The 15,092-nt window shown below is 33.7% G+C and overlaps 1 protein-coding gene across 5 annotated transcripts in view; it reads right to left on the bottom strand.

Annotated features, from left to right (window-relative positions):
* Positions 1-15,092, bottom strand: part of LOC106874541 (tyrosine-protein phosphatase 10D) — a 76,611-nt gene that overhangs the window by 18,099 nt on the left and 43,420 nt on the right. For all 5 annotated transcript variants that reach the window (XM_089358540.1, XM_089358538.1, XM_089358536.1 and 2 more), the window contains 9 exons: positions 14,225-14,356; positions 13,021-13,169; positions 11,424-11,498; positions 9,766-9,832; positions 9,496-9,666; positions 7,635-7,763; positions 5,037-5,130; positions 3,477-3,544; positions 1,366-1,465 (listed from right to left, as the gene is read on the bottom strand). In XM_089358540.1, the coding sequence (XP_089214666.1) occupies positions 1,366-1,465; positions 3,477-3,544; positions 5,037-5,130; positions 7,635-7,763; positions 9,496-9,666; positions 9,766-9,832; positions 11,424-11,498; positions 13,021-13,169; positions 14,225-14,356 (985 nt within the window). The remainder of the gene's footprint in view (positions 1-1,365; positions 1,466-3,476; positions 3,545-5,036; positions 5,131-7,634; positions 7,764-9,495; positions 9,667-9,765; positions 9,833-11,423; positions 11,499-13,020; positions 13,170-14,224; positions 14,357-15,092) is intronic.

Here is a 15,092-nt window from a genome sequence, read left to right as displayed (position 1 = left end):
AATTCATATACATAAAAAGGAATGATGTAAATATTAAACTACAGTTGGATACAGGTAGTGATATTTCAATCATAAGTGCAGATACATGGAGAAAAATCTGGAAACCGAGGTACCGTAAAACAGTGAAAATTGCATGTGGTGTGATGGGTGGTAAATTACATTTCATGGGTGAAACATGTGCAGATGTCAGATTTCGAGGAGAAACTCGTGAAGCAGAAAACATTCCTTGTGGAGAATCCATTCAATCTGTTTGGTACAGACTGATTGGAGTTATTTGATTTATGGCACTTTCCCACAAGTCTCTGCTGCAAAATCATAAATGGTTGTCCCGTTAAAAATAAATTGTCTAAGGAATATAAGAGAAAATTGAAAAAGATGTTTCCTCAGGTACTATCAGAGGGCTTAGGTCTATGTAAAAAAACTGAAGCCTGCTTTCAAGTGAAAATACTGTGCCTGTATTTAAATCTAACAGAAAGGTACTGTTCACGACCCTTAATTGCTTTATCTACCAAGGTACTGCTATTCCGATTTGACCTTACAAATACATTCCCTACTTTTAGGTCACTTTAAATAAAACTCTTGATTCAAAATCACTGTGTACAAACTCTATACTTGGAATGACCAATTTTAAATACGATTGGATTTTACTCACAAGGTATTGGAATCTTATATGTATACCATTCTGTCTAAATAATGGATCTACAAATGCAATATCCCTGCATATCTCACATCTATTTTCATTCCTCCACTTCACTCTCTATTTCGTATCTTATCTAAATTAACTATTGCTTAACCATTTTCTCACACCGTCTCCGATGAAGGGATATAATAAATATCCAGGAAACAGCTGTAAGACCTTCTATTTATAAATGTTCTAAAATCTTCACAGCCTTGGTTTTTCATCGCATTCTGAAAATGAAAAAAAAAAAATTTTTTTATATGCACATGCTGATGTATGACCTATGTTGGACTCCTTATTCGCATAATCACCGAACCTGGAGTTTAATTATGGTCTATCCATAGCACTTACTCAGCATTACCTGACACTTTTGGGTCTTAGTGACACCATTACTCCTTTATATATATATATATGTGTGTGTGTATGTATGTATGTATGTATGTAAAGTTATAAGTATGGCTGTGTCATTAGGAAGTTTGCAACCATTTAGTTCTAGGTTTGTGCTTACTGTATGAGATCTTGAGTATAGATCTTCTACTGTACCAACTCTACATGTGTGCGCATGCACACAAATACACAAGATATACACACTCATACACAAACACATGCACAATATGCATGAGTGCACCTGCACGTATGTGTGTGTGTATGCATGTTAAAAATGTAGCAAACCATTTGTTACTTACTAGAGTTTCTTGTGCCACATGATAAATACTATATTCAATGCTACAATAGCAGCTACCAGCAAGACTGGAACTGTGATGTAGATAGCTGTACGGTCTTTATCTGAGGAGAGAAAAATATGATGCAATAAAAAAGACAAACAGAGAGAGAGAAATTTGATGTGATGTGAGATGAGGATCAACAGACAGATGACATTCAGGTATAGCAGTTGAAACAGTAGGTCTCTTCTGAGATACAGTTGTAAAGCAAATGAATCTGTTTCAACAATCTCGCCACTATTTACCTGTTACCTGAGAATTTATAGTAAACAGTTGTTATTTAACTCCAGGGCAGTTTTGAATGAACTGACGACCATTTTGTGAGTTTGCACATCTTTGTCTAAATTATCTAGCCTTTAGGTTTTTAAGACAGTAGGGTGTGATTCGAGGAAGGTTTGGCTCCTATTTTTACCAAATGAAATAACCACATATAAGACTTCTTCATTTCTTGCATGTTGGTCATATGGTGTGTCATGTGGGTTCATCATAAATATCATTCTAAGGATAGATGGCCATTATTGTTTGTTTGTTTGTATATTTGTTTAGCCTGAGGTCAATCTTGACTAAGAAGACCTATGATAAAAGGTTTTCCATCCATGACGACCTCGTTCTACTCTTTTCAACATGATAGGTTGTGATTTGAAGAGGATTTGTCTGCTATTTTCAGCAAGTCAAGTGACTGTGTAGTGATTCTCTTAGTATCGTTGTGGATTGTTGTTTAGTCCCAGGTTACCTATGAATTCACACACCTATGATTAACGTACTCTATCTATGACCATCCCATCTTTTCATACAGTTTATTTCAAACTACATTGTCTGGTATGTCTTTCTAATTGTTTTAAAGATGGTAAGGTATAATTTGAGGGAAGAATTTAGCTGTTATTTCTTGGAGGTCGAGTGACAATGAAGAGATTCTTTCACCCCAACACCACATTGACTCAGGGCAGGCAATATTCTTGTGTTTGGTGGATATATAAATATCCTGGGCAAGACATTAAACATTAGGGGTTTTGCAGGAGTGTAAAATTACACCTTAGTCACCTCTACTCCCAGGTGTGCCTTAACTCAAGGTGGCAGTACCTGTCAAGGGCTCTGGTTATAGATAAAATAGCAGACACTCCTGTGACAAAGGTATACAAAACAAGGTATACAGGAGGCTTAGCCCTAGGCATATAACATGCATGTACACTGGTGTGTAGACACAAGGATTGTATAAGCTCTATGTGTCAAGAGTAAACTTGAGAAAGAACAGGAGACAAGCAGAGTAAACCATACATACAAACACAGACATAAAGGCACACATAAATATATATAAGGGGGACACCCTGCAAATAACTATCCCCTACCACCTCCAACACATAACCCCTCATGCAAATTGTACCCCCACAGATCAACAAACACAGCTGTGTATACCTACAATCCTGGAAAAAATTATACATATGACACCGCTACACATACCACAAACCCCATATCACACATCCCATCCCTGCAGGGACACCACATTAACAATACACCTTTTCCCCACTTCAAGGTAACTCTTGCCAGCTTAACAGCATACCCAACCAAGTGACGTAACTCCTAACCCAATCTCCTGGACCCTTTTTCGTATCACCACTTTTTTTACAGCAGCCGCTGACCAATTATGCTAATCCACCTCTGTCAATAGAGAGCAGTCACCATATTTCCTTCCATATCAGCTACCTCTGATGAGTATAGAGTTATATAATCAGATTGTTACCTAACACTCCACTGTATTCTTTACATGAAACTGATTGGTAAGACCAGCCTTGATGGATATTTAATACTATAAAATTCAGATAATATTTTTATGTTTTTACATTCTGCCTTTGTAATAATCTTCAGTCATCCAATGTGGCTTTCCTGTTTTTAATGTAGGAGAGTGTGATTTTAATGAGAGGATCCCATGTTAGCTAGTGAGAGGAGGGATTTTATTGTTGTTGATAGTAGGAGTTTTTCATGGAATCCTGTTTGAAACTGTATGGGGTTTAGAACAAGTGATAGAAATCAGTTAAGGAGTTGTAAGAAAGAAAAATAAGATGATGGTGGTGACGCACCTGTATGCATTGGTTTTGAATACTTGGTTGCTGAACATCCTCCTTTTGTGCACATGAAAGCTTTGACACTGGAGAAAAAGCAAGAAAATAAATATTAATATATATAGCAATCTTCTCTACCCGCAGTTGTCACATTCAGTTAAAATGTCTTACGGTTAAGTTGGCTCTTATGAATTTCCCTGAAGAGAAGATTACATCTTTATCAACATCACTCATTCCTTTGGAAGGAACCATTTGTAATCTTCGAAACATATGTCGAAAATAAAAGAATTCATTTAACATATGCGTATTACTCCATTTATTAAATTTTATATTTACGCAAAATACTCCAAATTAACAGGGAGTTTCTACCTTGTAAACAGGAGTTACACCACAGTTATTTTGTGATCTTTGCTACCCTGGTATCTATTAACCAATTTGTTTTGTCGGACTTAATTGATAACTAAGAGAAAATAAATACATATAATCAAATATATATGTGTGCATGTATATATATATATATATATATATATATATACATCAATTAGAAACACTAGTGTAACAATAATTGGGTACCCTCCCAGCAGTATATTGGATAGATACTATCCCTTAGTGGGTTGAATCCTCAACCCCTAACTCTCTTGCATTATATATATATCATCATATATATATATATATATATGTATATATATATATATATATATATATATATATATATATATATATGCATGAAATAAGAAAACAAGAACAAAACAAAACTCAACTTTTTAAATTGTATGAAAAATAATCAAATTCAAGATCATCAGTTTGTTGTAATGACTAAAAAACTAACTAAAAAGGATAATGATGATGATGACGACGATAACGATGGTGGTGATGGTGGTAATAGTGGTGGTGGTGGTAGCAGTGATGATAATGGTGGTGGTGGTGGTGTTAGTGACTTTCATGATGACAATGGTGATGTCTGCAATGATAAGCCTATATGATTGATTAACAGAAGAACAAAATCTGTGTGACGTCCAAATACAAACACATCTATTAATCATTAATAAAAAAAAAACACAAAAGAAAAGATGTTCTCATTGCAACATAACAGGAAAAAGATATTTACATCAAGTGAGTCTATATTTTTTCATAGTGGTATCAATCTGCAGTCAAGTAACCTTTTAATAGCATCTAAATTTCCCTCAAATCACACTCTCCAGTCTTCAAAAAAGGAGAACTCTTCTAAAAAGACATGAAGGCCATGGTTGGAATACTTTGACCATAGATCTGTTCAATCAGGATTGAAGCTAAACATCAACAATAACTACTCTGTAAGGATTAGCTTCAAGCACTGTTGTTTTTTTTACTTTCTTGGTCTAAAGTTCAACAAACATACATTACACTATTTGAATATGCAGTCATTTGACATGCTAGAAATAGCAACCAAATCTTTCTTAAATTACTTTCTATTATCTGAAAAAGGTTACACTAAATAATCGGTTCCTGGTTTCTTGCACTTAAAAATACAGGATGATCATGGTTGGAATGGTCTTGATCACAAGTCTGCACAGTGTTGTTGTTGTTACTGTAACTCACCGGTAATATCTGTCGGGTTTCAAATAGCCATTGCAATATATTGGCTTATCTTCACAATCCTCTTGAGCGCCAAGTATGTAAACAGCATTTATGTCTGTAAAGAACAAAGAACTTGCTGGAAAATAGTACTACTGCACAATATTGATTAAACAACATTAAGGATGGTGGATTGATACATTTGGCATTGAATCACATAAAATGTCTTTTATGATTTGAGTTAGTATATCTTTTATGTTCTGAGTTCAAATCCTTAAGATGATGGCTTTGTTTTTCATTTTTCATTTTTTTAATATTGAAATTGAAAAAACAACAAATATTAAATTGGTTGGTAGAAAAGAGCTGTACTCATGGCCATTGTTGGCCCTCTGAAACTGGGGACAGACGGACAGACGTGTTATTAATGTTTTTCTTAAAGAACTACCAGCTGATAGCTGAAGAAAAATTCATTGACTGATGTTCTGAGAAGGAATAACTGGAAAAAGTTGTTAGTGCACAAAATAGAAAGGGGGCACACGATATGAGAAATGAGAGGAAAAGAGAATAGTGATCAAAATGAGCTTGAATGGATGTGACATGAGAATGGCTATCTCTAAAAAGCAGAAGCCATTGTAGCATCAGTAAGAAAAAAAAACAAAAAAAACACAGAGAGAGAGAGAGAGAGAGAGAGAGAGAGAAAATAGCATGTTTGTGTAGTTCAAGTTTAGAGTATGTTTGTGAACAACTTCTTGCTATTTAGGTGGATAACTTAGTACTGGAGGTCATAGAAGTGACTGTCTACCATTCACAATGTGTGACCTTGTGTCAAAGTTGGAAATCAGTAATGATTTTTAGCAAAGGCACAGGTTACATATTTCATTGGAAGGGTATAGTCAATTAAGTCAACCACAGTACTTTACTTTAAAAACACTGTAAGGATTAACAGTTGGTCTTGGCAGAATTTGAACTCAGAACAAAACTAAATACAAAATAGTAATTTGTTTGGTACTCTACTAATTGACTAATTGTGCCATTCACTACCCTGATAATAATAATAATGAGGATGATGAGAATGACGATAATAATATTAATAACAATTGATGGACTCTCTTGTCAAAGGTGACATGTGAATGTTCAGCTTTTGCTGCATGACCTGCACAAATGACTTGTTTATAGCGATCAAATGTTCATGCTGCACCTTAGCTCACTCTCTCCTTCAAATCAACGTCTAAACAGGTGCCTGGTTTATCATGCATCAGGTATCGAAGTGATCACAGAACAATGTGAGATCATCATCATCATCGTCGTTTAACGTCCACTTTCCATGCTAGCATGGGTTGGACGATTTGACTGAGGACTGGTGAAACCAGATGGCTACACCAGGCTCCAATCTGATTTGGCAGAGTTTCTACAGCTGGATGCCTTTCCTAACACCAACCACTCTGAGAGTGTAGTGGGTGCTTTTACATGCCAAGTATTTTATTCAAGAATACAACACACCACCCTGTCTAGGAGTTGAAACCATGATCACAATGTTTTGGCTGATGTACTCCCCAGTCTTCATCAGGTGTCCTGGTGGAATTTCAAATCCAACCCTTTATTTGACTAATGGGGTAGGCTGTTCTCATTCCTAAGGTATGTTACTGATATTGTTTTTCTGTTGATCTTATTTTTCAAGTCCCTGCCTGGGATTGAACTTAGAATCCATGTGTTAGTAGCCCTAGTATTTTATCTTTCCTTATAACTGGTTCTCATATTACATTCATATCTGCTATAGGTCTGCTTAGAAGGTTATTGTGTCGCCTAACATATGTGCAACCTCTTTTAATTGTATTTTCCAGTGGTATTCTCTGTCGATTATCTTAACTTCATCCCATAGCAGGAGGTGGTCTCTATTTTTCCATACATGACCAGCTATACCTGATTTTTGCCTGGCATTTTAAAACCTTTCGACTATAGGCACAAGGCCTGAAATTTTGTGGGAGGGCATAGTCAATTACATCAATCCCAATATGGGACTTACTTTATTGACCCTTAAAGCTGGAAGAAATTCTGCTATTTTGCCCAACATACAAACATGCCTGTCATTATGATAATAATAAGTTCTAACATAGATAGGAAGCCAGTATTTATTCTTGTTTATTATGCTCCAAGTTCAAATCTCACTGAGGTCAACTTTGCCTTTCCTCCCACTGTATCAGTTAAGTACTGGAGGTAATGATGGTTGATTAATCACCTCTACTGAAAATTGTAGGCAATGCACTTAAATTTGTTTGTATTGTTGTTGTTTAATTGTTGGTCAGCCCTGAATATGCAGTTCTATGATAAAAAAATAAAAAACATTCTGTTCATGACCATACATTTTGCCTTTCAGTCTGTCTATAGTGTACTATTAAGACTATTTAATCCAGTGTGTTCCATTTTGGTAAGACAGTAAGTAATGACATGAGAAAAATGTAGTTGTTATTTCTAGCTTGTGTAGTGACTGCAAAATGACTTTTGCTTAAGCTAACATCTGCAGTGATAATGCTGATAGTGATGGAGGTAGTGGTGGTACAACAACAACAAAACTACTACTACTACTACTACTACTACTACTACAACAACATTAGGATAGCTTACCCTTTGTTGTCAGAATAGAAGGTGGCTTCCAGTCAGATGGTGTTGGTCGGTAGGAATATGCAGTTTCTTTATCATATACCTCTTTCCATTCTTTTAGCTCTCTAGGATAAATTTCTGAATGTTCCTGATCTGGCAAAGGATTAATGAACAAATTAGATCAAATCAAAATAAATATATAAATATATAAAAGTGGTCTACAATTCAAGGAATATAGTTTGAAGGAATCTGTCTTCTTAACTTAAAAACAAGTGTAGAATTCTGCCATTAGCAAGAAACTATTCAAATAAGTTATCTGAGAAGCAAAATGTAACAAGCAAACTTTCTTTAGGAAGATTCATTCCAACTGCGGTTGATTATTTATTGAGATTATGACATAAACGATAAACTAGTCATTAACAAAAAATGAACTTAATGCCATTTTAATTTTCCCCTAAATCTTAAGGTTAAACACATCATGAGGTGTTGAGTTTCACAGATGAGAAGATACAGAACTAAGATGGCTGACAGGATGCTATATAGAAGACACATCCTATTTATGTCTAGTTAGAAAAAATAGGAATGATAAATGATGATAAATTTGGTGCTTGATTGATTAAATAAACCTAGATTATTGATAGTACTTATTTCTATTAACCATGTAAGGATGACAAAAAAAAATCAATCCTTATTGGTTATGAATTGAGTATTTTGTGGGATATAAGTAAATATTGTAAAACGTTTTGTCTGCTATTCATGATTACTGATGGAAATAGTATTCGTTCAGCATAGCATTTTGTATACCTGACTTTTAATATGGATATAAGAAAGCTACAACACTATAGTATTCATTTGGAGAAAGTACTTCATATAAGATGTGTAGTGCTAAAAAGCACAGAAGTACCAGTAGGAGATGAAAGGCACCCAGAAGTGATGGTAGAATTGCTAGATCTTATCTATAGCAAATATTCACAATCAACTGCATGCTTAGACAAATTTCACTTTCACTGATATAGAAAAAACAGTGATTAACAAATTGTTGGCATAACAATTAGCTGGTAGGCTGGGTAAAAATTTGTTAATGATAAAAGCTGTATTAGTTCAGAATATCCTTCTGTATATCTTACTTTACATGGATATACTGTATGAAAACCCTAACATGCCAGATATTTGTGACATCAGTGATTTGGTAATAACTATTTTTTAGTATCAGTAGAGGTGAAATTTGTCTAAGCATGTAGTTGAAATTTGTCTTAGTATGTATTTGATGTTACTGATGATGTGCAAACATGCAGAAATCTCAGATCTAGCAATTCTACTACCACTGCTAGAAACTTTTCCTCTCCTACTAATATGTTTGTACTTTTTAGCATTATATGCTTATATGAGATGCCTTCTCAAGACAAATATCACAGTATTGTGGCTTTAGTACTGTATATCTGTGTAAAGTAAGATATACAAAATGCTGTATAATCTGCATTGCTATTATTGTTGACTTAACAAATATTGACATCAAATTTTGGCACAAGGCCAGCAGTTCCAGGGGAGGTGGTAAGTTGATTACCTTGCTAACAATTCTACCAGCTTACTGCCTTTGATTTGAAAAATATTAAACGCTAATTAATTTTTAAAGACACTTTTAGTATTTGAAAATCAGAAAAGAAAGCAAATCCCTTCTAAGCCTTGAAGGGACCTGTAGTTTAAATTTTAGAGCATAAAGCAACTGACTGACAAATATCCTTCACTGGATGGTCCAGTTATTATTTGGTACTTTTATTGGATCATATCCACCCCAAAAAAATTACAAGTCCTAAAACCTTTGCATTTATTATTTGCTCAGTTAACACTAATCAAGTTATATTAAGAACAACTAGCAATAACTTACCACTTCCTTTAACAGCATCAGACAGAGCAATGACCAATCCCCATTGTACTGGTCTTCCAAATGTGAAATCTGTAAAGAACTTACTGGGCAGGTTTATAGCAATCTGCCTGCTACTGTCCTCAACTTCTTCATATGATCTTGTAACAGACACATTATCTGGTACCACAGGAACTGTTTAAGTTGAAAAAATTAAAATATTAGAGAGAATTTTGAAATATAGACAATATATTATGAAACATTGACAGAAAACTGAGCACTGTTAAAACTTACTTTGAGGTTTGACATAAACAGTTTTGTTTCTTGTGTCACCTAATCCTTTTGAAGTTTCTGCTCGTATCTGAAAGAAAAAAAAAAGACATTAGCTTTGTAGTCAAATTTTGTTTTCAGTGTTTTATTTGTTGAAATTTTATGCCATAGTTTCTACATATATTTATTTTTTAAATACTTTTTCAAATTATGGTTTATGAGGTCATTTCTTAAATTTACTTTTAAATGGTGTTTATTGAGATTGTAGAAACCATAAACAAACATTGACAAACACCTAGTGGCAAAACAAATACTTTGTAAATAGCTTATTCTGTTAGAAAGAATGCAACCGATAATTTTGTTACCATGAAACCTGATAGCCCAGATAATTATTGTAGATATTTCTTCCATATAGTTAGTGTTATAAGAATTTTTCCTAGTTTTTTCTTTTACTGTTTTTTTTTTAAATATTTTAAAAATTGAACATTTTATTGATGTACTAATACTCCAATACTGTTTGGTTATTACTGAATGTCGCAAAGATACTCAAGTAAAAGTTGTAGGTTGCTTTTTGCATCACAGATATATGTTTTAATGATAATAAACAAAACAGTGTCAACAATTATTATGAAAAACAAATCTCTCCTCCCACATCTCTCTTTAGATTTATATTCATAGTATAGTTGGTAATTTATAACAGTATACATTAAGATACCTACAGAGATAATCAACATTCCTGTCAAGATATATTTACAGCCAGTCACATCTTGTGGTGGCTGTGACAGAATGTTGGTAACCATTAAAAGAACAACCTTTGTTTTTCTGCCGAAATACAAACAGAAAATTTGAGAATGTCTGTCATTATCCTTATAAATAAATTTTGATTTAAAAAATATCTGGAGATGTCTTAATTGTGTCTGAAATCTTGTCTGATAGTCAGACCATTAAAAGACATTCTCTAACGTCATTTCATACCATTTTTTCTTTGTCTAACATACATCTTGTGAGAAACACTCAACACACAGTTCTAATAAATCTTTCTCTTTCATGTAAAAGCACTGATACACTACAGAGATAACAAATTTTGATACAAATATATATTGGATAAATATGTTGGTTTAAGAAAATATTTTTATCTTTTCCATCCTTTAATGCAAACTTTTTCCAACACCTTTTACTCTCATCCATAACATTTATCTCATTGTCATTATTGTTGAGCCTGACTTGAACACAACAATATCAGTATGTTATTCTAAGTTATTAGCATAATGCTCCAGAAAAGAATCTCAGCCATGATTTTTATTTACAATATATTTTTGATACATTGATTGAACTTAATATTGGGTCATCCCATAAATAATGCGATTTTTTTCAATTGCATGAATTAAAGTTGGAGGGGAATGGGATAAACTACTTGCATCAACTTGCTATAACAGCAGGTAGTAATTTTACCTTTTACTTATTCTTAGTGCAAATTTTGAAGAGTGCAGTTCGATTTTAACAGTTATTTTTTTTCAAATCTATAATGGAAGTGACAGGATAGAGACCATGTAAACCTTTGGATAACTGACCAACATCCCAATGATTTGAATTAGTTTGACTCTTAATAGTTACATTGATTTTTAATACTACATTATAATTGTGTCAAGAATTTATGCTTATTGCAAAGATATGCCACTTACCTGTATTGTGTAGCTATGCTCTCCAAATGCAATCATCATGGTTGAGAACAGAGTAGCGTTAACACATATTTTCTTCTACATAAAAGAATCAATACAAAAATTAACCCTTTAGCATTCAGATTAATTTATCAAATATAATGCTTATTTATACACATAAAAAAAAATCATATATTATCTTATTGCTTCAAGATTTCAATGATGTGATTGTTTATTTTTAGAATGATACTGAAGGGTAAGTCTGAGAGGCTGGATCTGGCAGGTTTGAACATAAAACAAGTAAAATATTTGGAATGGATATGGCCGGTTTTAATGCTAGAGGATTAATGTGCATAAGCTTAGAACGTCAGATGGTAATATTTTTTTAACATAGGCATAAAGTCACAAAATTGCAATGGGGGAGGGTGTTTGTTAGATAAGTTTATCTCACTTCTTATCTGCTGTATTACACGATTTCAGGGATCAGGGAACTTTTTTAACCTACTACCCCAAAATATATTTATGCTGATGTTACCCCCATGATTTGAAATGAAGAAAATCATAGATTCTTTGAATTCAAAAGGTTTATTGAATCTAATTACATGTAGAATACTATTATAAAATATAAAAAGTATAATGAAGTTACTTCTGCCAGTAAATTATGTATGAAATTACTTTCATCAGTAATTGTGAACTTTTTTCTGTTAGTAATTTGTTGTTGTTGTTTGTAAATAGCAATTGAAAAGTTACAGTGAAAACAATAGCATCTGAAAAATGAAAGTAAAAACAATAGAGAGTGAGTGAGATATAGAGAGGGGGGAGAGAGAGCTAGCTAGTTAGACAAATAAGATATATATAGATAAGATATATATAGATAAGATATAGAGAGATAGATATAGAGATAGCGATGGATAGAGAGATAGAAATAGACAGAGATAGATAGATAGATAGAGAGATACAGACGTCACTGATGCTAGAAAAACGGAAGTAAATATTTAAAAAACTTTCAAAGACATGAATCTAATGTAAAAAGTAATGGGGAGCCTAATGTGTCTGAGGTCAAATTATTCACACATCACAAGTATGGAAGCAATTGGTGAAGCTGTTTTTGTGTTAAAAGTGAATACACACATACTCTATTTTATATATTAAATGAAATTGTGATAACTTTTTGACCAATGAATGTAAGGGAAACAATCAATTTCTGAAAGTTACTTCACAAAGAGTTACCTCCTTTCTCCAAGTAACCCAGGAATGAATGTTTTCTGCCACCAGGGGCCCATTACTCATTATGTGAAAAATTTTAAGAGTCTAAAACCATCTCTGGAACATAAGTAATGTATGTTCCTAGTTTGGAGAAAATCTGATGAAAAATATGGCCGTTATAATCTTTTACACACACACACACAGAACGGGATTTATATTATAAATTTACATGCATGCATACATACATACATACAGACATAGCTAGCTAGCTAGATAGGTATATATATATAGATAGATAGATAGATAAATAGATACAGATATGGATTTATATGCATACATATTTGTGTGTGTTTGTGTGTGTGTGTATAAGTTTGGATATGTACTAACTGAGATTATTTTGAAGGGAGTAACTTACTTTGTCATCATTATCAGCCCAGTAAGTTATTTCATATTTAGTGATAATACCATTTTCATCTTCAGGAAGTGGCTTCTTCCATGTAACCAGTAATGCAATATAGCAGGAATAGTTGACATAAATATCCAAACTTTTGACTGGTCCAGGTGCTGCATTCAAGACAAAGAGATAAAATTTTATTTAGGTCTAACAATACTATGCAATATTATCAAGTGTTGTGTGCTGTAATATGATCTGATTTGATGCGGTGTATTGTGGTGAAATGTAACAAATTGTAATATAATGTGGTGTAGCATGTTGGAATGTAGTACTGTGTGTTGAGGTGAGTTAAAATATGATGTTGTATTCATGTGATGTAATATGGTGTATTTGATGTGGTGTTATAATTTGTGTTTAGGCCTAGATGAATCCTGATTAAGTAAACATATGAACAAAGATGTTTCCTTTTTGACAGTTTTGCTGTTTTTTTTTAAACTGAGCATATCTAGGATTATATTATTCCCTTGTTTTTTAGACACTAGGGTATGATCTGTGCAAATTTTATTACTATTTCTAGTAGTAAGGGCGACCATGAGGAGGTTTCCTTGTTGGCTCATGTGATGTTATATAACACAGTGTATTGTAATATTGTGTAGTACAATGTGGTGAGATGCTTTTGTTATTGTTATGTAACCCCAGGTCTGCTCAGAAATAGCAGTCCTATGGCATACAGGTACTTGCCTAAATGACTAGATACAAAAGTATTACTGTTTTTCCTCTTACACCATGTATGTTTGTTAGTTATGTGGTGCAGTGTGATATTATTTATAATGTCTGGCAGATTATTTTGATCATAGATATTCCAACTATGACCATCCTGTTGTTTTTGTATGCCTAAGATTACAATTGCCAATGTGTTCTTTCTTCTTAAAACGGTAGAGTTCAATTTGATGTCTGTCGATTCTTGACCATGTCAACATTTATTTGGATAAATTGTATTTAGGACAATGCAATTCAACAGTTCTTTATTTTTCTAAGACGATGATAGGGTGTTATATGATGAAGATTTGACAGCTGTTTTTAGCAGGTCAAGCGATCATGTACAAACTTTTTGGTTGCAGCAGTGTAACATAGCATTGTTGAATGGCATAGCGTAGTGTGGAGGAATGATGTAATGTGGTTGATGACTAGACAAATGAGAAAGAGAGAAAGATAGAAAGCTTACTTGATTCCTCTGTCAGAGTGCTTGAAGTGTTTATTGAGGAACCATTTCCTGCCTCAGTACTTGGTGTAATTTCAAATACGTATGGCCAATACTCTGCTAAGTCTTTTACAAGAAACGAGGTATTATGGAAACCTGTGAGGTAGAAATAAGTAATTACTGAATTACCCACACCATTACATTTAGTATAACAGCAAATATAACCAGATTCAATTTCCACCTGTAGCTATTTCATTTACTCCACAATGTGCTTGGAAAACACAAGATGTCACAAATTTCTTTTCTCAGTTTATGAAGTCACAATAGCCAACTACTTTTCATATATATATACAGGGTGTCCAAAATGTTTCACCTGATTCTTACTTTGAAAACTATTGTAGGTTTTTCAATTAATTTCAAGAGTTATGGCAAAGTATGGATGCTCACAAAATTCATCACCATTGTATGACAGTTACATGATGACCTGCAGGCCAGAACTCAAGATGACAGACATCAGAACTATTTCCTATCTCCACCAGATTGAAACAGTGTTGTATCCTTATATCTACTCTATTCTGCCTCAGGACTCTGCACCATGCCACACAAGCAGGAGAACCCAGTCATGGCTGTCAGACAATTTCTGCGACCACATCACCCCTAACATCTGACCACCTAACTCCCCAAACTGCAACCGCCTTGATTATTATGTGTGTGGACCATGCTGACAGATGATTTTAAAGTCACAGATATCAGTACTGATAGTGTACTGATGATTCAGTCTTCAGTCTTAGGAGGCTTTAAGCAAAACCAAGGTTCAAACAGACCACATGTATGACTTTCTGTATGCTAATGACTGTTACCTCTCAGAGGCTGACATACAAGACAGTATTGA

This window comes from Octopus bimaculoides, chromosome 10, assembly GCF_046866305.1.
Source record: "Octopus bimaculoides isolate indiv1 chromosome 10, ASM4686630v1, whole genome shotgun sequence".
In the NCBI taxonomy this organism is placed as follows: domain Eukaryota; kingdom Metazoa; phylum Mollusca; class Cephalopoda; order Octopoda; family Octopodidae; genus Octopus; species Octopus bimaculoides.
The sequence above is the reverse complement of the archived record's forward strand: the minus strand, read 5'-3'. Positions and strand labels throughout refer to the sequence as shown.